Source organism: Myotis nattereri, assembly GCF_964212035.1.
Source record: "Myotis nattereri genome assembly, chromosome: 13".
NCBI classification, from domain to species: domain Eukaryota; kingdom Metazoa; phylum Chordata; class Mammalia; order Chiroptera; family Vespertilionidae; genus Myotis; species Myotis nattereri.
The window spans coordinates 3,590,767-3,617,371 of NC_138088.1; the positions used below are offsets into that span (position 1 = coordinate 3,590,767).

The following is a 26,605-nucleotide window of genomic DNA, read 5'->3' on the forward strand; positions in this document are numbered from 1 at the left end:
GATGTTTCTCTCCCTTCCTCTCTCTAAAATCAATAAAGTCACTTTACTCTAAAGTATATAAAAGTGTTTTTTCACCTTTTGATTTCCATAACCACTGTTTGGAAATTTGGTTTAAAAGGAAATCCCCGGTGATGGTTGCACAACTCTGAATATACTAAAAGCCATTAAATTCTACACTTGGGTGAACTGTCTGGTATGTGTAGTATATATCCCAATAAAGCTGCAAACAAACAAACAAAAAAGAGGATACCCAAGATACGCACTTCCTCGACCTTCAATAGCATCCCATTAGGAAGGTCGGATAGTCTCTATTCTGCTTTTACCTTGGCTTTGATTCTGGGTGCGTTGGACTTGGTCAGCTGCTTCTCACTGGCAGCAGGGATCAGTATGTCACAGTCGGCCTCTAAGATGCTCCCATCATAAACCTTTGCCTTGGGGAAACCCAGGATTGATCCATGTTGCTGTAATTGATTGAATATCAGAATTAATAGCTGCACCAGAGTTTAAATGCTTATATTTAGTGCCAAATTATATGAAGACAAAGTTATCTTTAAAGTTACATTTTACAAAAGCAAGCAATGGAAATAGATTTAAATAAAGCTATTGCAAAACTTGACAATATTCAGGATAGTTCAACTGCTCAGATATTAGCTTTAACATACCAATTTGAAGTCTTCCAGTTCCTTTGGGTCAATGCCATCTGGATTCCATATACTCCCATCAGATTCACCAACACCAACGCATTTAGCACCAAAGCGATGCAAATATCTCATAGAGTGCAGGCCCACATTACCAAATCCCTGTAAAGAACAATTACGTATGACACACAAAAAACAACTTCCTACTAAAGACAGACGGTAAGTCACACTCTGTCCAATGCAACTTGACATTCTGCTAAAAGAAATTCTCAAAATCCTTTTGCCAAAAGAAACATTGGACTAAATGGCTTCCCTTCAACAATAAATTTCTATGTTTAGCAATGAGGAACCCAACCCTTTGTTGTCTATGATAATGAGACCTGAAGGAGTTTAGTCAGTGCAGCCTTGGTGAGTTATAAAGAAATGATAGTGGTGCCAACCATACCACCCAGGTCCCTCATGACCAGATGTCCTTTGGTACTAAAAAGGTAAGTCACTAATTGGGAGGAATATGACTTCTATTTTAAAGTAACATTCAACTTAATTCCTTTAAGTAAAATAATCAAATACCAAACAAATTCTTTCTGTGTACCCCTAATAGTTTAAGTGATTTCCCATTCTGGATACAGTTTCATTTTTTAAATACTGATCAAAAGAAGTTGGTGATGCCCCGCCGGTGTGGCTCAGTGGTTGAGTGTCAACTTATGAACCAGGAGGTCACAATTTGATTCCTGGTCAGGGCACATGCCCGGATTTCAGGTGCGATCCCCAGTGTGGGGCATGCAGGAGGCAGCCAATCAATAAAAACATATTAAAAAACAAAATGAAGTTGGTGATAGCTTCATATGTATCCTAGAGATACTTAAATTGCTTCTAGTCACATAATCATACCAAAGCTCACACAATAAAGGGTGTAGTATTCTGAAAACAACCATTCTAAAACTTAAGAGATTAAAAATAATCAAATTTTAAAAACTGCAAATCTAAAAGCAACTTGTAAGTTATTCTTTAAGAAACAAAAACTTTTACCTGAACAACAAATGTTTTATCTCCAAACCCTGGTGTCATTCCTAAAATGCTCATGTAAGAGGCTTCATTGATGAAGTTTTCGATTCCATGGAAAACTCCTCGGCCAGTAGCAGAGATCCGTCCGTGGATCCCACCTTGACTGATGGGCTTGCCAGTGACACAGGCATGGGCATTAATATCCTGCAAGAGAAAGCCAGCACTTCAGAGATGAAACCTCAGGAGAATTTCCTACGATGTACCAATGGAGTCAAGGATAGAGCCAAACACATTCTCATGCAACTAAAATACGCTGTTTAGGAGTGTCATCAAGAGGCACATGACTCACTCTTTCAGATTTCTGTTCCCAGACTAATATTTCCAATGGGAGGAACAGGGCGTTAGGAATTTAACTTAACTAGATTCCTAACGTACAAATATAATGTCACAAAAATAGGTAGTATTTTCTTTAAAAAAAGATTTTTTATTAATTTTTTTCAAAGAGAGAGAGAGAGAAAGACAAATATCGATCCAAGAGTGAAACATTGATCAAACCTACAACCTAGCCATGTGCCCTGACTGGGAATCGAAATGGCAACCTTTTGGTGCATGGGATGACACCCAACTGAGCTACACTGGCCAGGGCCAGATAGTATTTTTAATAGCTTAAAAGTATGATTCCTGCCCTAGCCAGTTTGGCTCAATGGATAGAGCGTCAGCCTGCAGACTGAAGGGTCCCAGGTTCGATTCCGGTCAGGGCATGTACCTAGGTTGCAGGCTCCATCCCTGGCCTGGTCAGGGTGTGTGCAGGAGGCAACCAATCAATGTGTCGCACTCTTTGAAATCAACAACAAAAAATTTTTTTTTAAGTATTATTCCTGCCCGGCCAGGACCAGCGTGGCTCAGGGGAGGTCACACTTCGATTCCTGGTCAGGGCACATGCTGGGGTTAGAGCTCAACCACCAATGGAGGCAGCAGGAGGCAGCCAATCAATGATTATCATAATTGATGTTTCTCTATCTTTCTCCCTTCCTCCCGGAAATTAATGAAAATATAACAAAGTATTATTCTTTCAATACTTATATCCTACTTAGGATATATTCAAGCCTTAAGTGTCTTAAAATCTACCATTAAAACTTGAGTACATCACCAAAACAGAGCTTCGAAGGAAGAGGCATTATGGTGCTCTTCAGAGGGAAGGCTCAATGTTGTAAAGATATTCTTCTGTCAAACTAATCTACAAATTCAATAAAATACTACTTTTAAAAAAGCACTTAAAAACAAATAAACTCAAGTTTGCCTAAAAAGAAGTGGGCTCTAGCTGGTTTGGCTCAGTCAGGGGTCCTCAAACTACAGCCAGCGGGCCACATGCAAATACAAATATTGTATTTGTTCCCGTTTTGTTTTTTTACTTCAAAATAAGATATGTGCAGTGTGCATAGGAATTTCTTCATAGTTCTTTTTTAAACTATAGTCCGGCCCTCCAACGGTCTGAGGGACAGTGAACTGGCCCCCTGTTTAAAAAGTTTGAGGACCCCTGGGCTCAGTGGATAGAGCAGACTGAAAGGTCCCGGGTTCGATTCTGGTCAAGGGCACATGCCCGGGTTGTAGCTCGATCCCCAGTAGGGGGTGTGGAGGAGGCAGCCGATGGATGATTTTTTCTCATCATTGATGTTTCCATCTTTCCCTCTCCCTTCCTCTCTGAAATTAATCAATCAATCAATATATATATATATATATATAAAGAAGTGGGCCAGCAAAAGTACTCAAGGAAAAAAATGGCATTTATACAAGTAATACAGTTCTCAGTTCTGTATTACTGAGAACAAAATAATTCGGGGCAACATGGAATAGTTACCAAAATAAGAAAACCTACTAACCTAGAAATTCTACTTCAAGGAAGAATAGACAAATTGGATTAGTGAGACAAGAAACTGGGCAGTCCAGTTATACAGAGGAAATCAATAAAAATGAAGAAAGTATTTTACATGATGGCTAAGGTACAGATTATTTAATAAGGCAATTTGCTACCCATGTGAAACAAGATAAAGTGCCTTACTTCACAACTTACCCCTACCGCCCAAAAGATTCCTAGCTTGATGAGTTAAAAAGTGATCTGGTGTTTTTCTGTATTGTTTATTTTTACAGGGAGGACTGAGAACTGTATTACTCGTATAAACGCCAACAGAAAGAACAAAATTAAGGAAGAAAAAACAGCAGTCTAGTAAAGTGATTGACAGAACTAGTTTCCCACAGTCTCTCCCATGAATGACGAACACTTAGAACTGCAAGCCTAGTGCCAAGTGCTTTCAACGGTGGAAATGCGAATGCCGGCACCGACAGGCATGGTGCCAGTCCTGGCCCCCAGCAAACCTAACTGCCCTGGGAGCCCAGGGAGAACACTGGCTCTTCCAGGTGGGGCTACACAACAGGAGCCGTGTGGTTCAGGTTCACGCCTGGAAATAACAAAACTATGCTTCCTTATTGTCCTGATTTTGAAATTCTGATCATTTTAAGGAAAAATCTTTATTAGTACAGCCTCAGGTTAGAGCTGGCAATGCCTCACAAACATCCTTTTGCTGTCACCACGGAGAATGAGCTATGAATAACCAATATCCTTGTCCACTATTCTGCACTCTTCAATCTAGCGTCTTGCTTAAAAATAACAAGAGGCCTGGCTGAGCGTAGACCTATGAACGAGGTCAGGGTTCGATTCCTGGTCAGGGTACATGCCCGGGTTGCGGGTTCGATCCCCAGTAGGGGGTGTGCAGGAGGCAGCCGATCGATGTTTCTCTCTCTCTCCCTTCCTCTCTGAAATCAATTAAAAATATAAGAACAAGAGATCATACCCAGAGCTCACTGAACACAAAAGGTGACGTGTAAGACTGGCACTTCTAAAATTTCTTGGTTGAATTTGCCCGTAAAATCACCCATGCCTTGTGTTTTCCTTATGAAAAGACGTTATTTATGCTTTTTATAAATAATAAACTCTACTTTAAAAAATATTTTTATTGATTTCAGAAAGGGAGATGGAGAGAGAGATAGAAACATCAGTAAGAGAGAATCATTGATGGGCTGCTTCCGGCATGCCCCCTTCTGGGGATCGAGCCTGCAACCCGGGCATGTGCCCTTGACTTGAATTGAACCTGGGAACCTTCAGTCCACAGGCTGATGCTCTGTCTACTGAGCTGAACCAGGTAGGGCATAACCTCTTCTTTTTATTAGCTTTGTGGCTCTTCAAATTCTCTATTTCATCTTGTGTCACTTAAAAATTTTTTTTTTAGGAATTTATCCATTTCATTTATGTTGTAAATTTGTTATTGAATAAATTCACTTATAAAAAAAGATCCTATTTGGGAATGACAGTCAAACCAAATTCTTTGTTGTATAAATGTCTCATACTGCTGTTTTATTTCAGGGGATTTGTGTAACTGACCTGGTGCAGTATTTATAAATATAAATACTCCTTTGTGCTAAGGTCATTATATGATTATTCATTTAATTCTCATGACTGTCTCATGAAGGAAGTAGTATTATAATTGCCATTTGACAGAGGAGGAAGTGGAGGCACTGCCACAGGTCAGAGCTGGTGTGCGAAGGAGCCAATCTAGAATCCAGGCTGCATGCCCATGTCCCCCTACAGATTGCACCCAGGGATCCAGACTTATCTCTGCGAACAACAAACATCTTTCTCGTGGGACAACAGCCATCTTTCTAACTGTCTTCCGTTTTTCTTCAAGTGTGGAAACTACTCTTCACGCCCCACTCCCCTCTCCACTGCCCCTGCCCCACTCCCCTCTCCACTGCCCCTGCCCCCCTCCACTGCCCCTGCCTCACTCCCCTCTCCACTGCCCCTGCCTCACTCCCCTCTCCACTGCCCCTGCCCCCCTCCACTGCCCCTGCCTCACTCCCCTCTCCACTGCCCCTGCCCCACTCCCCCTCTCCACTGCCCCTGTCCCACTCCCCTCTCCACTGCCCCTGCCCCTGCACTGGCTCCAGGACAAGCCAGTTGCTGAACTGGTTTCTCTTCAGAAATCCCCCCTCCCCAATGCCCACAACTCATTCTTTATAACTGAGTGCTTTCTTCCCTTCAGTGACTCCAATGCTAGGACGGGCTAACATCACTGTCTTTCTGGGCTCCTTACAGGCTCCTGCCCCGCAACAATCCCATTCGCTACCACACACAGAGTGAAGCTTCAAAGGCACACTGAGCGGTGTCAGACACTCACTCTAACTAGTGCTGCATTAGTTCCCTCTGCATGCAGGACAGAGACCAGATAATCTGGTCTGACCCTGCTCTGGGGACCTCTCTCAGGCCCTACAATCTCGCTCTCTATTCTGGCCACCATGGTCTCCTCCAAGGCCACCTCCTGCACGTGAGAACTGTTACCCAGGCGCGTCCTTCCGCTTCTACCCTCGCCCTCCCTTACTTAGTTGACGCCTACTCATCCTTAAAGAAGGCGTCTCTAAGCTTATCTCCTAGACGTGGCCAGGCTCCCATTGTTCTTTCCATAGCATCGGAACTTGTAGCATTCACCACAATTGTACCGAACACCTTGTTACACGTAGCCCTGCAGGTAGTCGGTGCTCCACATATTTTAAGTGAATGTCTTCTCCTTAAATATTTGTTTTTCAGGGCTTAATCCCTTTCAAGGACAGAAAGTTAGTTTTCTTCTCGGGTTCTGTATCAGTGGCATCACTTCTGCTCAAGTCCTTCTGGTTCTCTCTGACTCGACATGGTCTTTTTCCTTGACTCCACGCGTCCTATCCGGTCTGGCCAAACTGATGTCTGCCAGGTGCCAGTGCTGCCCCCAGCCCCTGTGCAGGAGGTTCTCCCTCTGCTGGTGCAGCCTGACACTGCCTGCAGCCCTCCCCCAGGGACAGTCAGCATCAAAGGCTCCATCTGACCAGCGGGGAGAACAAAACCCCAGGGTCTCATAGTTTTGTCCTAGTCCATGTACCTGTTCCCTCTCTCACAACCTTTCTAAATATGCCTTCTCCTCAGACCATCTGAGCTCTACTCCAACTCCCCAAATCTCCCGCTGTCCAAATTCCACCCATTTACAAGTTCTAACCCAAATACCACTCCCAGGAAGCCTTGTTTCAGAAACCACAGCTCTCTGTCCTTGCACCCACTATCTCCACACCTTATCTGCTTAGGCCTCAATTTGCCTCAATAGGAAGGTGTGTCACCCAGTAGTTGACCCCTCTCTGAGGGCACCATCCCGGCATCCAGGATAGGGAGGCATATAAGGCAAAAAGCTCAATCCGTGTTCCCTACATTTATGGTTTAAGACTAGAGACAGAAGTAAAATCACATGCAAATCAAGGTATGATTAAAGGGGAGGAGAAACGCCCGGTGAATTCTTCCTTGTCACATATAACACAACTTGTTCTTTCTTGTAGACAGCAAATGAAGCCCCGGGGCCTCTGGGTGGGTACTCACATAGTGCCCGATGGTGCTAGCATAGGTGTCTGCAATCCAGGACATCTCTCGCTCGCCCGTGCTCATGTCTGGGGCAGGCACGTCAATGCCTGGACCTGAGGGCACAGGGAAAAGCATCGCACCAGTCTCGAAGATAAACTCATCTCAAACACAAAGGCCTTGTAATTCTCCAACAAAGCTACCGTGGCTAGGGAACTTCAGATTTCACTTAGGAAATGAAGTCATGGTGATATTTACTAAACGTTTCACTACCAAATTTATACACACACAATGTTACATGGAAATTCCTTCCGCTGGCATTTAGGTGCAGTAGAAGCCACTCAATAGGCTTCTGTACGTGCCAGCATTGGCAAATCAGTCCGGTCTTGGGATCTCAGTTCCTTAAACTGTAGCCAGATAACAACGCCATCGGCTCTGATGAAGAGGGCTGTTGTGGGCAGAGAGTACTTGTGTGTGAGAGAGCACGGTACCATACCTTACTCAGGTGTAAGATCTCCTCCGCTAATAGAAGGAGGAAAAAGGACATTGCTAAAGCAGTTATGGTAAGCCCACATTACTTTACACATGATGGAATGCTGCTCTGACCTATTCAAAGCTTACTCGGTGTATATAAAGTTTTAGGCCTTGGCTTTTAATTCCTCAGATCACAGTAAACAAAAATAACAAGTTAGCTCAAAAGCAGCAATAGGTATCAATGACTATACACAGTGAAATTCAGATAAAAATGTGTTGCCCGGCTGGCATGGCTCAGTGGTTGAGTGTCGACCTATGAAGTAGGAGGTCATGGTTCAATTCCCAGTTAGGGCACATGCCTGGGTTTTGGGCTTGATCCCCAGTGGGGGACGTGCAGGAAGCAGCCAATCAATGATTATCTCTCATCATTGATGTTTCTCTCTCCCTCTCCCTTCCTCTCTGAAATCAAATAAAATACATTTAAAAAATGTGTTAAATGATGCTCACTCAAATATGTAAAGGCAGAAATATGTAGACATACTTCTACCAAAGAAAGTGAGAATAAAAGGATGATCTATGCCCATGTAAATGACTTAGCACCATCACCAAAACAGACATGAAGAAAAATGCAGGTTTCATACACCATGTATATGTACATATATCTCTCTATGTCTCTATGTATAATAACTATGCACAAACTCATATGCATACATGTGGATAGAGTTTGGAAACATATGCACAAACTTGCTCACTCTTTGGATTTCATCTTTTTTATAGCTTTCTATATTGTTTCAACTGAATAATAAAAACTCATTGTCCCCAAGAAACCAGAAACACCAATCAGAAAGGATATATGCACCCCTATGTTCATAGCAGCACAATTTACAATAGCTAAGATTTGGAAACAGCCTAAGTGCCCATCAGCAGATAAGTGGATTAAAAAACTGTAGTACATCTACCTACACAATGAAATACTATGCTGCTGTAAAAAAGAAGGAACTTTTACCATTTGCAACAGCATGGATGGAACTGGAGAGCATTATGCTAAGCGAAATAAGCCAGTCGGAGAAAGATAAATATCACAGGATCTCACTCATAATCTCAATCATATGTGGGATATAATGATCAACATAATTTGATGAACAAAAATAGATCCAGAGACAAATGGCAGGGGTGGTGGGGGATTAGAAAGCAACCAAAGGACTTGTATGCATGCATATTAGCATAACCAATGGACATAGACACTGGGGCGGTGGGGGCTTGCCTGGGGTGGGAATGGCTGGGGGGTGGGTGGGGGAGGGGCAATGGGGGAAAAAGGAGACATATGTAAAACTTTAGACAATAAAAACAAAACAAAACAAAACAAAAAACTCGTCTTTATAAAAAGAAAAACACAACTTAAAAAATGGTTAAACTGCTTGGCCGGCGTGGCTCAGTGGTTGAGTGTCAACCTACGAACCAGGAGGTCACAGTTCGATTACCGGTCAGAGCACAAGCCCTGGTTGTGGGCTTGATCCCCAGAGTGGGGGGTGCAGGAGGCAGGCGATCAATGACTCTCTCTAATCGTTGATGTTTCTCTCTCTCTACCTTTCCCTTCCTCTCTGAAATCAATTAAAAACATTTTTAAAAAATGGTTAAACTATTAAGTCTCTCCAAAATGAAGATCATTCTAAGAATTGTATTCAAGTTCTTTCTATAATTTTTACTTTTAAACCAGCAATAGAAGGTACATTTTAAGGTTCTACATTTCAGGGGCCAAGGTCCTAGACACTGCACTGCTTTGTACAAGTTAGGATGCAATGGACAAAAACTGGCATAAGACAACTTTGAATGGCCACGGTTTACTTCCCTCACTCTGCCCTCCTCCCAACTCAGTCTGGATCTCTATGCCCTGGTAGCTTTTTGAAGGCATCTTATAAAGCTCATGAACTGTAACTGTCCAAACCTACCCTCACCCCACACGACTCTCATGCTTGGAAGGAGTAACGCTATATTCTAGCCTCATCCTCTGACAAAAGGGCACTAACGGGAACATTAGGTTACTGCAAGGGTATTTTTTTTACAAAGTAAAAGATTGTAAACTTAACAGTTTATAAAGAGGATATCTAAATTCATACAATTAACAGCCTATTTCACAAATTAAAAAAAAATTGAAGAGGAAAGAATACTTCTTGACTTATTCTATTAGTCACTACTATCTGATATCAAAGATTTCACAAGAGCCCTAGTTGGTTTGGCTCAGTGGATAGAGCGCCGGCCTATGGACTGAAGGGTTCTGGGTTTGATTCTGGTCAAGGACACATACCTCAGTTGTACACTTGATCCCCAGCCCTGGTCGGGGCAAGTGCTCAACAACCAATCTATGTGTCTCTTATACTGACTGGTGTTTCTCTCTGTCTCTCCTCCTCCCTTCCACTCTCTCTAAAAATATCTTTGGGTGAGGATTAACAACAATAATAAAAGACCTCACAAGAATCCTGCAGACTAATATTCTTTAGAATATCAAAAAGAATAAAAAACTTATGAATAAACTTTCAAAAGGTAGTTTAAGACTTGTACTCTGAAAACTATAAAATATCACTGAAAGAAATCAAACACCTAAACAAGTGGAAAAATATTCAGTGTTATGGACTGGAAGACTTGATATGGTTTTGATAGCAACACTCCACTGTTTTCAGATTCAATGCTATCCCTCACAGCATCCCAGCTGACTTTTTTTTGCAGAAATTGTAAAGCTCATCCAATGTGAGAGGGCCAGGACTCAGACTCAGGTTAAAATTGCAACCTGAAACTGTGGAGAGGGAAGTCAGAAAAGAAGAGAAATAACAAATTCCACAGGTTTTCCCAGGAATAGTTCTGTGCCCTGGAGGGAAGGCGAGAAATCCCGCTTCCATCTTATGCTGCGAAGCTTGCTAGCCCAGAGGTCCGGGTTGGTTGCACTGTGGGTTAATAAGGAATGAGGCTTTTGCACAAAAGAAGTCAAATTGCTAGTACTTAAGCTTTCAGTGTTTCAAGGAATCACTTTTTAACCTTTGGAACTATAAGATACTTGTCAATATAGAGAAAATTAAGTTGAATAAACTCTGGCTAATGGGCAATAACTACAACTTAATAAAGTATAATATAACTCAAGACTATTAAATACTTCTGAGATTTCAGAGAAGAGGAAATGACACAAAAAATTCTGAATACTACCAATTGGCTGAACATGACTCAATTCACAAATCTCAGGATGAGTAGGCACTCCTGTGCAGGAGGCAGTCAGCTCACTAACTCGTGTAAGCCCACAGTGGTGTTCAAGAGGAGGCATGCCAAGAATCCAAATGCCTTTGAAATATATTCACGATAGGTCAAATCTAGTCAAGTTCTAGTATGATCTACACTTATTTTTATTAGTTTATTTAAGTCATACCCTTCTTCCCCCTTCCCCCCTAAAAAATAGGGCCAATTTCACAATAGGGATATCTTAAGTTCATAGGAATTTATGAACAGAGGGGGGAATATTGGGGAGAAAACCACAGGGACAGGAATAGAGAAAAAGTAGATCTTTCCTGTTAGTCTTCTTTAGTTTGACTTTGTTGAAAAGGCAATCATTCTAGTAAGTAATTTGATTTTATTAAAACAAATGAGAACATTTCTAGAACAAGAAAAGAAATATACAGACTCAGTGCTTGCTAATTAAAGATTGAATATTCATATATCACAGAAAAGAATATTCCTATTTCTCAAAAAGAACATATGACACAGGTAATTAGTATGATCTAAAACAGTGATGGCGAACCTACGACATGCGTGTCAGAGGTGACACGCGAACCCATTTTTTTGGTTGATTTTTCTTTGTTAAATGGCATTTAAATATATAAAATAAATATCAAAAATATAAATCTTTGTTTTACTATGGTTGCAAATATCAAAAAATTTCTATGTGACACGGCACCAGAGTTAAGTTAGGGTTTTTCAAAATGCTGACACGCCGAGCTCAAAAGGTTCGCCATCACTGATCTAAAACATCAACCAAATGAGTAGCAGTACCTTCAGAAATTTAGTCTGGCAAAAGCTCCCAGGAACAAACAAAAGAATGTCAGGAGCCCTCAAAATCAGCCAGTGGCAGCAGGGAGCCACCAGTGTGAGCCTCCCGTCTCGGCCTGCCCACTGCTTTGAAGGCACAGGCATGCTTAAGCCTCCAATTTCAAAAGGCACCAGATTTTTCACTGCTATCAGGGTTACTGCCTTTTACAGATGTGAAAATCTTTATAATACAGGCATTATTTAGTTCCTAAAAATATGGCCCCAGTGTTTCTGGAAGTTACAATAGACTGTGAAATGCTGTTAGAGGACCAGAACCCTTCACTGTGTCCAAGGAGAAGAGATGGAGTAGCCTCTCCTGGTGTCCAAACTGCACACTGGGAACTGGAATTTCCTACGAGAGACGTGTCATAAAGAGGCCTGGGTATCTCACCATATTCCTCACAGAACCCATCTCTCTCCCAAAGTAAAAAGGGAGCCCTTCTATGCACCGGTTCAAATTAAGACAATTACTTTTGAGATGGCCCCATTCTATGTGGAAACCTCCATGGCAACACATACCAATAAAGCCCTTCTTTGCCAGTTCCATGGTGAACCTCCTTGTGATCTTTTCCAACTCATTATCCTGTAAAGAGAAAAACCAAAAACAACGAAAAAGACTTTGATAGGAAAATCACCTGTAGAAAAGCTAGTTGCATCATATTTTCTATTTATAGGACATTTTCATATAGCTTCTTGTTTTTTTTTTTCAGAACAACTCATAAAGTGGGCACTTTAAAGATAAAAGAAATGAGAGATCAGAAATTAGGTTATACAAACAACAGAAGTAGGGCTCAAATCCTAGTTCCTGTTCTCTTTATGAATATAAAATCATATGAGTGCTCCCTATGGTCTATTTTCATTTAAAGGGAAAATTTTTAAAAGAATAAAATCACATATTTATTATGTTTGTGTACAGATGTTAATTTGGTACTACAAAAAACACAACAACAATTAACTTAATTATCTTGGAACTGAGCATAAACAGTAAGATTTTTTATCAGATTAGGTAAGATATTTGTCACTAGAATCTTGAGATCCTGATACACAAATCTCAGATCATAGTAATTTATAAATATAAATATAAGTGCCTAAGAATATGAAGGTATTAATTACCTTTTAACCAAGTATGAAAACTGACATTAAGCAGATGACCTTTTATATGGCAAACACTCAACTAGTTATTTACTTGCTTTTCCATTCCTTTTAAAAGGGACAGAGACCATCAACCTCACTGATATTGGGGGAGGGGGGCAGGGACACCTAGTAATTTCAAGTCCTTTGCCAATGCACCACATGCACAGATGTCATGGTGATACTTACGGAATAGTTCTTGGGGTTGATCTTAACACCAGCTTTGGCACCCCCAAATGGCACATCTGAAACAGAAGGCTGAAGGTTGTTATTCCAAAGAAAGGATAACACACTTAAAAAGGAAGAAAGCACTATGCAACATTACATAGATGTGCATGATTTAAGCTTTAATTTCGGAAAATTCAAGCAATAAGCCCGTATCGACCTCTTCTAAAATGTTGCACTTTAAAATTCTAGTGAACAGAAACTATAAACCCAGGCAAGTTACAATGCATACTTAATCAGTGTGCTTGACTATTTCTGAAAGCAAATAGCATACTTATTTTCCTTCTGCTCTTATGCACTAGATTATATGGAAAGGGCCTTAAACAAAGGTCTATACTTAAAGAAAATCCAATTAGATGGTATAAAAAGTTCCCCATTTGAAAACAGGTTATATCTAGCCCTGGCCGGTGTGGCTCTATTGGTTGAATGTCGCCCCATGTACTATAAGGTCGCCAGTTTGATTCCGGTCAGGGCACATGCCCAGGTTGTGGTGTGTATGGGAGGCAACTGATCAATGTTTATCTTTCTCTCTTTCCCTCTAAAATAAATTTTAAAAACATTAAAAAAGACTAAATCTTGCCCTAACCGGTTTGGCTCAGTGGATAGAGCGTCGGCCTGCTGACTGAAAGGTCCCAGGTTTGATTCCAGTCAAGGGCATGTACCTTGGTTTCGGGCACATCTCCAGTAGGGGGTGTGCAGGAGGCAGCTGATTGATGTTTCTCATTGATGTTTCTAACTCTCTATCCCTCTCCCTTCCTCTCTGTAAAAGTCAATAAAAATATATATAAAAAAAGACTAAATCTTAATTAAGACTAATTAAAAAATGACGTGAGCCTTAAACTGTGAAACAAAAAAAAATCAGTTCTGATAACATATATTTCTCCAACATCTTAAAAGTAACCTTGTAAATAAACATATTTCCCTAAAGAGCTCCCATCAGGTAACAACAAAAGAGATCACTTACCAACCACTGCGCACTTATATGTCATCAGAGAAGCCAAAGCCTTCACTTCATCTACACTCACGTCAGTGCTGTACCGAATACCTGTGGTGTTTAAAAAAAGGGAGGGGAGTGAGAAAGAAAGGAATGCATTTAGAACATCCTAATAGGTTAAAAAAATAATGCTACAAATAGAAAATGTCCCCCCTTTTTACATTTTACACCCTGGTTATTTCCAAGAAGCTAACGATGAAAAGTCAATATGAAAGGCCAGAGAGAAAGCTGCTAAGTTGACACCCAGAAACCACTCCAGGATGAGCGCTGACTTGGGGTTTAAGCATTCTGATAAAAAGAAAAAGACTGGTGTTGAAGCCCCTTTTGCTCTCTGGCAGGAGTAGCTAAGAGCATCAAATAGAGTTCCTGGGGATTTAGAGAGGAATAAGAACCTGTTCTTCAGTGACTGACAATCCAGTAAGAAGTAATAGTAACTATGATTTTACAAGAAAGAAATTACCTTCAAATAAATGATTTTTACACTTTTAGGAATGCAACTAACTCAAAGTTTTATTTTATTTTACTTTTTGGTTTGGGTGATTTGGTAGTGGGGAGTTCAAGGAATTTGCTTTCTGACAACATAAAGATATGGGCAAATGGATAGTCAACAAGTACGACAGATCCAACTTCGATATCAGGAGGCTAAATAGAGGTTTTAGCTCCAAATGGGTATATTCAGAGAACCTTCCTCTACTCACCTACTGCCAGCCTCTCTTAACCAAGAAATGAGAGAGCTGAGAAAGCCATTCCTCCTTCCTGGAGACAAGCAATTCTTTTCACTCTTTCTGCAAGGATGGGTGGGTGGCCAACCAGATAGGCAACTTTAAGTCTGAATGTCCCTGTATTTAGAAGCATAGGTGTTTGGTAGAGGGGACACAGAAGTTAGGTATGCCCACTACTTAGGTTTTAGGAGTCTTGATCAATCACCCTTCTAAGTTGTGTAGGGTTAAGCCATGTTGTGCACTCCATAGTCCATTGCTTCTTAACCCCAAGGAAGAAGGCCTGAGTGTCTGCGCACTGGTTGGGGCTCCCTGACACTGTATGTGTTTGTGCATCATCAAGGGTGTCTGGATGAAGCTGGGCACAACTTCCACTGAGAGGCACAGGAAATGGGGGCCCAAGGACATCTCAAAGAATTCTGGGGAAAAAGAATTCCAGATAGAAATATATAACATCTAATGAACTGGCAGTTTTAAGGAAACTTCCCTTGTCATTTTTAAAAGCTAGTTTCTTATGTCTCAGAAAACATCTATTTATACATAAATTATGTTTTAAGATAATTTTATCTATTGTGTATGTGATCATAAACAGCAAATACTGAAGCTGAACATGTGTCTGTGGCTTATTAGAAAAATAAAATGATTACATTTAGAGAGGTGACCTCTTAGAATCTTACATAGAATGGGTTCTCAGAACATCTGTGGAATAAACTTGTTAAGATCTAAGACTGAGAAATAACAGGTATATTATTATTTTTTAGCAAATAGCCAATGTCTGCACAGCCTGCTTCCTTCCCCATTTCTCAAGTCCCTGTTACACTTTTCATTCCAAGAAGCCCCCCCTGACCATCCTATTTAATAGCACCTCTTCCACACCCCCGCTTTCTAGCCCCTTCTATCTTACTTTATGTTTTACCACTGACTTTGTTATCTACGTGTTGACCTCCTGGCTTGCCCATGAAGACTGCTTTATTTATTGCTTTAATTCCTGATGTTTCATACAGGAAATGGCATGTATTACACTCAAACACATGTTGAATAATATATGAATATTTCTTGACACTTAAAACTTAAGGTGGAAAGAGAAAAGCCAGGGCCACTAAATTCTGATATACATGTAAGTTCTACATAATTCACCCAAAGTGCAAAGACTAAAAAGTATTGAAAAGCTAAAGTACTAGCACCTAAAATATACTACAGACAAAAACAATAAAATTTATAATATTAAGACCAAGTATTTGCATTGAGGCCTGTGCAGGTTCCAACCTGTCCATGGTTTGGAGTTGTTATCTGCCTCATAAAGCAAAGTAGAGGGTTTATCTTCTGAGAAGACCAAGTTGTCTCCTCCAAGCCTCTACATAGAAAAACAAAACAACCCAAGAATTGTGTCTTTAAATGAAATGAGGAAATGGCGTTAGGCCAGGGGCCTGGCTTGGATGCAGTGTCCAGCACTTCCTAAGCAGGGCCCAGCGGCCAGGCCGGGAGCACCTGCTCACCTGGGGAGGTGCGAGCGCTGCTCCTCCGCTTCGTGTCAGGATTGCACAGGACAATGCGTGTGAGGCTTAAGGAACCTTGATTTCCTTTTTTCTCAAGATAAATTCATGGGGATAGTAAAACAGTTTACCATTAGTTAGTATTCCTCCTATTCCACATAAAGCACGTTTTTCATTACCTTTAGAGCCCATGAAAGTAGTCACTAAGTCATTTTAATTTTGCTTGCTGTCTTAACACGTTGCGGACCAGTAGTTTTATTGCTAGCTTTACTCAGTGGCCAGATAAGTTTCCACTGAACGAGTACAAAAAACGTTTTAAAATTAAATACCTATTGCATTTTGAAGTTATTTATTACATGTTCTTACAAGCTAATGTCTTTTTAAAGTATGATACTTTGTAAAACACTGTGTAATATGCAGTGAGAATTCTCATGATCCATCTGCAATGTGTTAAGTGGGGGAAAATGTTACTTTCCCTTACTCAGTGTTTATAATTAATATATTCACCAGGAAACAAAATGTCTTGAAATACTAATACTCATAAGTCAGATAGCAATCCTAATACAATAGGCATCCCTTGTGTTTTGAGTTATGTCTCCCCACTTTTACGAAAGACCTACCCCAGTATCTGTTTAGGTTAACAGAAAGAAATCCAAAGAAATTTTCACTTTTACGAAAAACTGAAAAATGTTCAGCATGTTTTGTAATGAGCTGCTACAGGGCAGCACACACCCAGAGCAGTGAGTGGCACTGCGTTTAATATGTTAGTGTTATTTAGGTTTTATGTGTTATTTGGTCTGTCTGTTATTTTTTTGGGTCTGGGAGTGCTCAAATTTTTCCCCATATAAATTAATGGGGAAATTAATGGTAATTGCTTCTTCGATTTACACCATTTCGGCTTATAAAAGGTTTCATAGGAACACTATTTTTTTTGATAGCTTTTGGAGAGCAGGTGAAACTTGTCTTATAGACATAAATGTTAATTAGAAACTAGACCTCTCCTTCTACAAAAGGGTGTAAATAAAATGTCTAATTCATTGCAAAAGTCCTGGAATGTTGAGTCAGAAACTGTGCATGTATAACAAAAAACATGTTTCCAATGGTTAGAACACAGGAACTCTGGTTTCTAAAGTGAAATTTTCTTCCCTAGCCACACCCATTTAGAGATTTCAATGGCAAGACTTGGAAGAAGTAGCTGCATCAGTTACCTGCCCCCACAGCCTTTTCTGCAGGAGCTGTCAGGAAAGAGGAAGCGTGCTGGGCTGACATGGGTGGACTCAGAGGCGAATGCAGGGGGCACTGCCTGGGCTAAAGAAGAAACAGGTTTTCAACTAATCTGTGGCATATAAATGTTTTTATTTCTGGAAAGTGGAAGATATGCTAGTAAAAGTTACTTAAACTGTTAATCTGAAAAACACAAAGTCTCAAAGTACCTTAAATAAAATACTCTGTAGCAATACTTGAGACAAAACAAACTCCAGTAATAAAGGAGTTACATGCAGAGAAGCTAGTTGCTCTTCCTCCTCTGGGATTGGAAACCAAAGACAATTACTAAAAATATATTGTCACCTGAAAATTCTTAACTATATTTTGCTGGACACTAAGAATGTGACTGAAAAAAGATACACTCCACTGAGATTGTAAATTCAATGGATTAGCAGAACTGGACTACTAAAGGGCAAAATGATACGACACATACTTCGAAGTTCTGCAAGAAAGGGAAAACCTAGCATTTTTGGATGCCTAATACCTCAATACTCAGTTTGAAGACAAAGCTGTTCAATATGCACATACATACAAGAGAGCCAGAAAACCTTAAAATATTTCAAACCAAAATCAACCAAGGAGGTCATATTTGCAGTCTGAATATTCTCACTTTTTATAAAACCAAGCCTTTCCTCCTGTTGGGGTAGGAAGTGTGGCAGAGAAGGCTACAGGTGAGCAGGACCACCCTAGCGTGGGCCTGTGGACTGAAGGGTTTAGGCTCTGGTCAAGGACTTGTAGGCTCCATCCCCATCCCAGTGGGGGCACATGCTGTAGGCAGTCAATCCAATCGATGTCTCTCTCTCCCTTCCTTCCGCTCTCTAAAAATCAATGGAGAAAAAATGTCCTGGGGTAAGGATTAACAACAAAAAATTGAGCAGGACCAAACAAAGATCATATGGGGCACAGGGACATAAATGAGAAAGGAGAAAAATCTTATTCTAGAAATGGAAAGTAAATTCTGTGTTTTGGCATCTAGTCTTACTAGTACAGCACTGTTTGTCAGCCTCTGCTGACACCAGCATTAGGAATGTGTGGGAAGAAATCAGCTGAGTCTTGCACAGGGCTGGCATTTTCAATGAGAAGCTGGCTAAACTAGAAAGCAAATGGGGTGATTACGCAGGTGTGGACCACAGGACTTCTATCATTAGAAATGGGTCTAAAATCAAGGACAACTTTCTGATGGATAGCAGAGTAATCTGTGCTTTCAATTCAAAGAAACTAAAGAAAAACCACCCATGGCAATGTTTATTATTTATCAAGCTTGGTAAAGTTGGAGGATGGGCTGGTGATAGAATTAAGTACCTACTTTGCAATGGGAACTTTGAAATCATCCCTTTCATTCAAGAGAACTTAGCTGTTTTGAGCTAACTGGTATGCAGATGTCTCAGAAGAACAGTAATGAAATGCATACCAGTTAGCTCAAAATAGCCAATTTCTACACACAGCACAAAGCATTTCTGCCTTTTAACTTACTTACCAAAGATATTTCTTACTAACCTCAAGAGCCTAACCACTGGTGTGCACTAAGTTTTTCTAGGACAATTAAAAATCAAGAGCAAAAACTAGCTGAAGTTGCTATGGTGATGAAGAAAACACCAGCTTGAAAGAGTCAGTGAAAACCACAACTTGAATTGGCCCCAGTGTTTTTCCTTTTGCTAGTTGACACAAAACCAGAAACATACAAAAAAGCTCCTAGCAACCAAATCACCATTGTTTCTTATGCTGAATCATTAAACACATTCATGAAAATTCAAAAGGGTTTTAAATTATGTGAACCTGTATCTTTTAATAGGGTTTGATTTATTCACCAGAAGTCCAATTTCAAACTGTTTTCTCACTTTTCAGAATTTTTTCACTTAATACTAACATAATTTCCTAACTCACAGAAAAAGGTGAAGTCTCCCCTGATTACCACTTAGGGGTGACCATTCTTAGCCACTTAAGTGTATATGTATCCTTCCAAATCATTTCCCTGTATTTATGTACATACATATCTATAGAATATATAGCTTTGTCTTGTGCTTAAGTATTTACCTTATGGCCCAATGAATGAAATAAAGAACATGCACTTTAACAGGGGGAATCTTGTTAATTTTTAATAGATTCCTTATTCTGATAATTCTAACAGTAAACTTAGAGTCACACCTTCATACCAAACAGGTCTTGGAAATGATGCTAGTCAAATTGATGAAGTTCGAAAACATTTAGCAAAAGATAACAGTAACTCGCTCTAAAAGGGTTCCAAGGGGTAAAAGCTCAAAATTTTGATATCCAGTTTCATATAAATTATTCACAAGTCTAGCTGATATTTGAGATAGATCTTAAGAGAGAAAACGAATTATAGGTGGGCGGGAGACAAGATATGGTCAGGCACCACAGGCAGAAACAGTACTTTGCAAGGGTAAGATTGAGGAAGTGTATGCCTGTATTTCCAATGTTCCTAAGGATCACTTTAAACCAGATTTCCTTTTTTTCAAACCCCATTCCTCTCTCCTTACATAAACACTTTTTTGTCCCTGATCCCACCACTTTTCCTACTGGTGCCTCAGGCTAGAAATTTGAGTTATCTTTGACTCTTCCCTTCAACTCATACATACTTCCTGGTGGGTAATACCACCTTCCTTCAAAATGGCTTATCTGTCCTTTACTTTCATCTCCCCTGACCTTACCTATCACATCACATCATTCCCAGCTCCACTGCTGCTGGCTTTCTGGGCCCTCCTAAGTTCATCATTGCCCATCCAGCAAACCTCCAAGGAAAACTATCTGCTCCCACTCTGACACAAACGGCATGGGGGTTCCACACCAGCAATTCTCCACTTCTCTATACTAGTAATTTAGTTCACTTCGGACACTGACGACCCAGTTGGTGCATACTCCACGAGTGAAGGGCTCACTCCCAAAAGACCTCCCTCCCCCTCATTTCAGTTACAGTACTGAGTGCTCAGGGTTCCCACACTTTTGCCCAACGTGGCTACAAACTGGAGGTTCCCACAACCCCCTCCTCAGGTTTGATAATTTGCTATAATGGCTCACAGAACTCAGGGAAACACTTTACTTACATTTACTGATTTGTTAAAAGGGTCCTGAGTACAGGAGCTTCTGTCTCTGAGAAGCTGGAATATGCCATCCACCCAGCACATGAATGCCTACTGGGAAGCTCTCCCAACCCAGCAGTTTAGGCATTTTTATGGAAGCTCCATCACAGAAGCATAACGAATTATTAACTCGGCCTCCAGCTCCTCTCCCTCACCGGAAGGTGGAAGGTGGGGCTGAGAGTCCCATGATTTTAACCCCAGGGTCACCTTTCTGGTGACTAGCACCATCTTGAAGCCAACCAGAAGCCCACCAAGAGTTGCCTCATTAGATTAAAAGATGTTCCCATAACCCAGAAAATTACAGGGTCTTAGGAGCTCTGTGTCAGAAAATGAAGTTAAAGACCAACCATTAGCACAAATAATGCTTCCAGCACCCCTATCACTCAGGGATCCCAAGGATATTAAGAGCTCCGTCAGGAAGGGGGCTAGGATAGTACAAGAGATAAAAATAAATAAATAAACATTTGTTATGTCACAAAAACTTACTTCTCACAATTTACAGTCTGTTCCCATGACCCTATCCCACAGTCGCACCTCAGACCTGGGCTGAAGCCACCCTCTACGTTTCTCTTAAGCGATCTTCCCCCCTCAGTCTCTATACGGCCTTCCCTACTTCCAGACCAAGACTGCTTCTCCTCGTTACCTTCCTTAAATAATTACAGCAGCGCATTGTTTGGTGTGTTTTCAGTTTGCCATTTCTTGATGGTTTCTGGAAATGGAAAATGCTGAAAAAATGTACTGAGCTTAAAGCAAAGAGAATGATATAGTGCAGAAGAGATTTTGGTTTCTGCTCTATTTTTGGGAAACGAAAAAACATTTCAAAAAACAAAACAAAGCAATCAATGTGCGTGTCTTTAAGTCTCTTATAGTTCCCCAGCAGAGGATGGTACCTGACACAGAGAAGGCAATTAACAGGCACGCACTAGATACATCAACTGTCAGAAATCCCCATGAACTAATGTTCTTTAAATATTAAGTTTAAAACTGTTGCCTACAAGGAAAGAAAACCCCACCTAATGGAAAACGGATTTATTTGGAATTCAGTCTATAGTTTTAAATCCAACATGGGTACTGTTACCCTTGATTATTCCTTTGCTGTTTCTCTCTTGGTAAGAGATTAAAAAAATACTTCATGTAAATATTATGGCCCAATATGTACAATATGCTTTTTGAAAGGCCTATGCTGACATATATTTTGTGACAATGATAAATGGCAGAAGGGGTCACATTACTGACAATCTTTGTAATTGTCATTTGGGTCATGTTCATATTTTCCTCTAGCCAAGAAGTAATTCAGAAAATTAGGTCTCACAGTCTGACTCCAAGAATAATCAAGAGAAATAATACCAATTCTTGATAAACAAAGATTTTTCTTAGTTTTTAAGGAAGAGCCACTCAGAAGAAAGCTATTTAAAAATTATTTCATTGAAAATTCTTAACAATACATGTAATAATTGAGAAATGCATTGTTCTGGCTACATATGAAACTGTTAAACACCAAAGCTCTTCAAACCTCTTTTAATGGAGAACCTCTCTTTAAAAATGTTATTTCAGCCTGGCTGGTGTGGCTCAATGGTTGAGGGTCAACCTAAGAAGCAGGAGGTCACAGTTTGATTCTTGGTTAGGGAACATGCCCCGGTTGTGGGCTCTATCCCCAGTGTGGGGCAGGCAGGAGGCAGCTGATGAATGATTCTCTCTCATCATTGATGTTTCTATCTCTCTCTTCCTCTCCCTTCATCTCTGAAATCAATTAAAAATATATATAAAATACAAAAGAGTGCTAAACCCACTTTCTTCCCACTGTAAGCTGGAAAGTTCATGTTCAATTGCTATTTCTTGAACTTACATTTCAACACTACCCATTTGGAGTTTAATACACACTGTGCTTGTCCTCCGATTTTTATGCCCCAATTCCTGCAAAGTGTACTTTGCATCTAATGAGTGCGCAGTATTTGCCTTTCTGCATATGGGTTTTTTACTGAAAAGCAAACTAGCTGGATGGATTCACACAAACTATGGGAAGACTGAATAACAACCTGACATAGGTCTCCATCATTATCTTAGCTCTCCCTTAGTAGATTTGGCATGCGGAGGGGTTGGGGGTGAGTTTAGAGGCATTTGGCTCCCTTTCACCTCATTTTCGCCCCCCCCCCCTTAAAATAAAAGGCCTTTATAATAGCAACACAGTTCGTATTTAACTAAAAAGTATTAAAATTAACAGCAGCAGCAACATAAAGCCTCAGGGCTATGGTGTAGAAGACCTACAAATTACCTGTCATCTAACTGAACTTCCAGATGGATTAATCCTAAATTTAATTACCTACAAAGACTACATTTTATCTTGTGGCAGCAGATGGAGACACTCTCATACTTTCTTCTTCAAAATACTACCATTCACCACACAATGATATCCCAGAGGCTGAGGGGGACAACCAAACCTTAGCTGCTTCCACCCCTGCATCCAGTTGCCCAAAGACAAGAACAAGGACCATCTACCTCCTACAGTTTCCTTTTTGCATTTTGGCTCTTAAAAAACAAGTCAAGCCCTAGCTGGTTTGGCTCAGTAGATAGAGCATCGGCCAGTGGACTGAAGGGTCCTGGGTTTGATTCTGGTCAAGGGCACATGCCTGGGTTGCAGGTTCAATCCCCAGTAGGGGGCATGCAGGAGGCAGCCAATCAATGATTCTCTCCCATCATTGATGTTTCTATCTCTCCCTTCCTCTCTGAAATCAATAAAAATAGATTTTTTAAAAAGAGGGAAAAACTTAGTGAAGTTTATAGGGATTATGCAAAGCATCTTTTAAAATCTCAATACCTAATATATTCTGTATTTCTAAGACCATAGTGGAACCAAAGAGGTTAACAACTTTCTTTTAAGTAAAATAAGCTTTATATGTTTAACTGGAGGGAAAACCCCACTGAAAGTAAGTTCCTCTTAGAATATACGTTCTCTCTGCAATCAGACAAGGGTGATAAATGGGTACAAGATCCTGGAGTGCCATGAAAGCAAAGCATAAAAGTCTGCAAATTTTTCTTACCCATCCATTTATTATACTGTTCATTATCTTAAGCATACTAAAAAAATTTTAAGAGCTTTCATAGCAAAACCAATCCTCCCCAAACCTATTCTCTCCATACTTTCAAATTCTGAAAGAGAATAAACCTATCACTACAGAGGTCAATTTTCTTTTATATTATCTCGCAATGCTTGCTACTGTTTATTAGTTAAAATTCAACTTCTCAATGTTTATATGTTGGGAGTTAATAGAGCTTTCAGTGGCATCCCTTCTTGTAAATGGGATAATGGGAGAGAAAACCGTATCTTACATTCGCATAAGCAAGTGCTACAATAACAGCGCTTCAGGATGGCTGATGCAATTTGTTGCTAGGTTCAATATTATGGTATTAAAACTGCTGTGGCAACAAGAAGAAGAGGACCAATGAACTATGGTAAACTTTAGTTGCTTTAGTGAGTTTGTGGAGTTGTGATTTATAAAGATAGGAGAGGGCTTGGCTATTAGAACTTCCTGGACTGAATCAGATCCTGCAGAAAAAACAGCTAGTTCATTTATATGTCTTTTAAGCATCTGGAAAATACTGACAAAATAGTAATATGAACTTCATTTTAAAGAATCACTGCAGTTTAATATCTGCTAACTCTGCTTTTTCCTCCAACATTTTTGCTTGCTGTTCTTGAGAGTCTGAACTTGTATTCTTGGTTTACAGAATAAGGAAGTGGTAGGAAGAAGACAGGCAATGTAAGGAGATTGACAGTATGTACATTTTATATACTTTTGGAGCTGGAAAGGGAATCTAGAGGTCAAAGTGGTTCAACGCTGATTTTAGAACAGGAAACCTAAAGGATACTAAAGTGTTACAGATTAAGTCATAAAAGTGGGTGGGGTCCATGCAAATTTAGCCAGCAAGTAAAAGTAAATCATTAAACAGTTTAAAACAACCTTTGCTCCCCAGCTGAGAATGCCAGCAGTGGTCAGTTTTTTTCTGGTAGAGAGATTTCTAAAAATTATCCTTAGAAGTCAGCTGGTAAAATAGAACCCTGTGTCAGGTTTACAGAGACAAAGGGCACAGCCCTACAGCTCTCTGCAAACTCCAGCAAGACTCTTTACCTTCCTATTTGAGGTTACTTTTAAGCACCTTTAAAAATGTATAGTGAAATTTATTAGAGGAAATATGGAAAAAAAACCCACTTTTATTTTCTCAAAGAAAGCAATAGGACTGCATAAGCTAAATCCACATTCAAAAATTTAAAGTATGTATAGGATAACTTGGTGGTTACCAAATTGTAACCGACTCAGCTCCTTTCTTCACCTACTTATCTTTTCCCCAAGCTGAAATCCGGTGCTAGCCAGGACCAGTACACACCCCCCGGGCTATTTCATTCCATTGGCTGGCGGGCCACCCAACGGTCTACACCCTTTAGATTTACTGTCAGGACGCCCGGTGTTTATCAGAGATGTTACACTGCTCGTGTATTACTATTCTGTACAAAACAAAAACTGTCAGGATATAAAAATAATTAAAAAGATCAACGTGTAATTAACAAGTTCATTTGGTTAATAAAACTGTCTAGATCTCAAAGCTAGAGGCAGCTCATTTTTACGTTACTGTATCCTGTCTCAGTGCAAAAAAGAGGGAAAAATCATAAAGTTACTTCACAACCCGCATTCGGGTGAGTCACAGAAGCCCACAAAAACTCGCAGAGGCACAGCCAGATGGCCCGGCGTTCCCTTTTCTAGACGCGCACTTCGCCGGGACCCGCCCTGTGTCACCCAAAGGAGCAGCGCCCGGCGCTCCTCTGCACGCCGCTTCCCCAGGCAGCGCTCCCGGGAGGGAGAGGACGGCTCCCGGGGGCCTGGGCGGAAACCCCGGCGCACAGAGCCTGGCCCGCGGGCAGCGCGAGGGCCCAGTGCCCGCCGGGCCGGGGAGCGGTGGCCGGGCCGCGGGTCGGCGCCGGCGCGGGGCGGGGGCGGCGCTCACCTCCCTTGCAGGGCGTGCGGTGCTGGCTGTGCTGGGCCCGGTAGCCCTCGATGACCTCCCAGGAGCCGTCGTCGCGCCGGATGGGGAAGGACACGCTCAGCACATGGTTGCAGGGCTTGATGATCCGCAGGATGCCGCGCACCCGCTTCCGCTTCTGCTCCTCGCTCTCCCGGGTCCTCAGGTCCTCCACCAGCTTGTCCTCCACGATGCTGGCGCCGCGGTCGAAGAAGCCCTCCACCATCTTGAAGAAGTTGGGGTCGTCCTCGCGGTCAGCCGCCGCCTCGCTGTAGTGTCGCCGGGTGGGCGGCGCGAGCCCCGGCGGCGGGGCGGCGGCGGCGGGCTGCCCGCGGGCCCGGCCCAGCAGCGCCGCCGAGTCGGCTGCCGCGGAGCCCAGGGCGGCGGGCCCGGCGCGGGACAGCAGCAGCGCTTCGCCCAGGCAGCGGTACATGGCGGCGGGCGGAGGCGCTCTCGGAGGCTCGGGACCGTGGGAGGGAGGGACGGCCCGGCGCGGGCTGCCCTTTTATCCGCAGCTTCCTGCCTTCCCGAGCTGTCCCCTCCCCTCGGCGCTCGCCACCTCCCCAGGAGGACGGACTTCGCGGCCTCCGGCGAGCGTCGCCTGTGAATGGCAGGGCGGGGGCGCGCCGCCCTGGAGCCGCGCCTCCGCCTCCGCCGCGGCCTCCCCCGGCCTCCCTGGAGACAGCGTGTGCCGGCCGGGCCCGCGGGCACTCGGGGACGCGCGGGCGCTGGGAGGGTGCGGGCACGCGGGGACGCGCAGGCGCGGGGAGGGTGCGGGCACGCGGGGACGCGCAGGCGCGGGGAGGGGACGCGCAGGCGCGGGGAGGGTGCGGGCACGCGGGGACGCGCGGGCGCGGGCGGGCCGGTGCGCATGCTCGCCGGGCCGCGCGGGCCTGGAGCATCCCAGGGAGGGCGGAGTCTCAGGTCTGTGCGTGGCGCCCCTGGCGGGGTGCGGGGTACTCGAGGGGGGCTTTCTGGGGCGAGGGCCTGTCCTGGGAGGGGCGCGCCGGCCTCTGGGGGGCGCTGAGACGCCGGCCTCGGAACTGCGGGCGGTGC

At 42.2% G+C, this 26,605-nt stretch overlaps 2 protein-coding genes across 2 annotated transcripts in view; one reads left to right on the forward strand and one right to left on the reverse strand.

Moving 5' to 3' along the window:
- The window catches only part of GLUD1 (glutamate dehydrogenase 1), a 37,004-nt gene extending 10,915 nt beyond the window's left edge, over positions 1–26,089 (reverse strand). The window contains exons 1-8 of the mRNA XM_081104826.1: positions 25,535–26,089; positions 13,931–14,011; positions 12,931–12,986; positions 12,130–12,193; positions 7,090–7,184; positions 1,668–1,847; positions 663–800; positions 324–461 (exon numbers count right to left, since the gene is read on the reverse strand). Of these exons, the coding sequence (XP_080960952.1) occupies positions 324–461; positions 663–800; positions 1,668–1,847; positions 7,090–7,184; positions 12,130–12,193; positions 12,931–12,986; positions 13,931–14,011; positions 25,535–25,982 (1,200 nt within the window). The 5' untranslated portion in view covers positions 25,983–26,089. The remainder of the gene's footprint in view (positions 1–323; positions 462–662; positions 801–1,667; positions 1,848–7,089; positions 7,185–12,129; positions 12,194–12,930; positions 12,987–13,930; positions 14,012–25,534) is intronic.
- A 319-nt stretch (positions 26,090–26,408) lies between these two features.
- The window catches only part of SHLD2 (shieldin complex subunit 2), a 136,139-nt gene continuing 135,942 nt past the window's right edge, over positions 26,409–26,605 (forward strand). The window contains exon 1 of the mRNA XM_081104829.1: positions 26,409–26,473. The gene's annotated coding sequence lies outside the window, so the exon portion shown is untranslated. The remainder of the gene's footprint in view (positions 26,474–26,605) is intronic.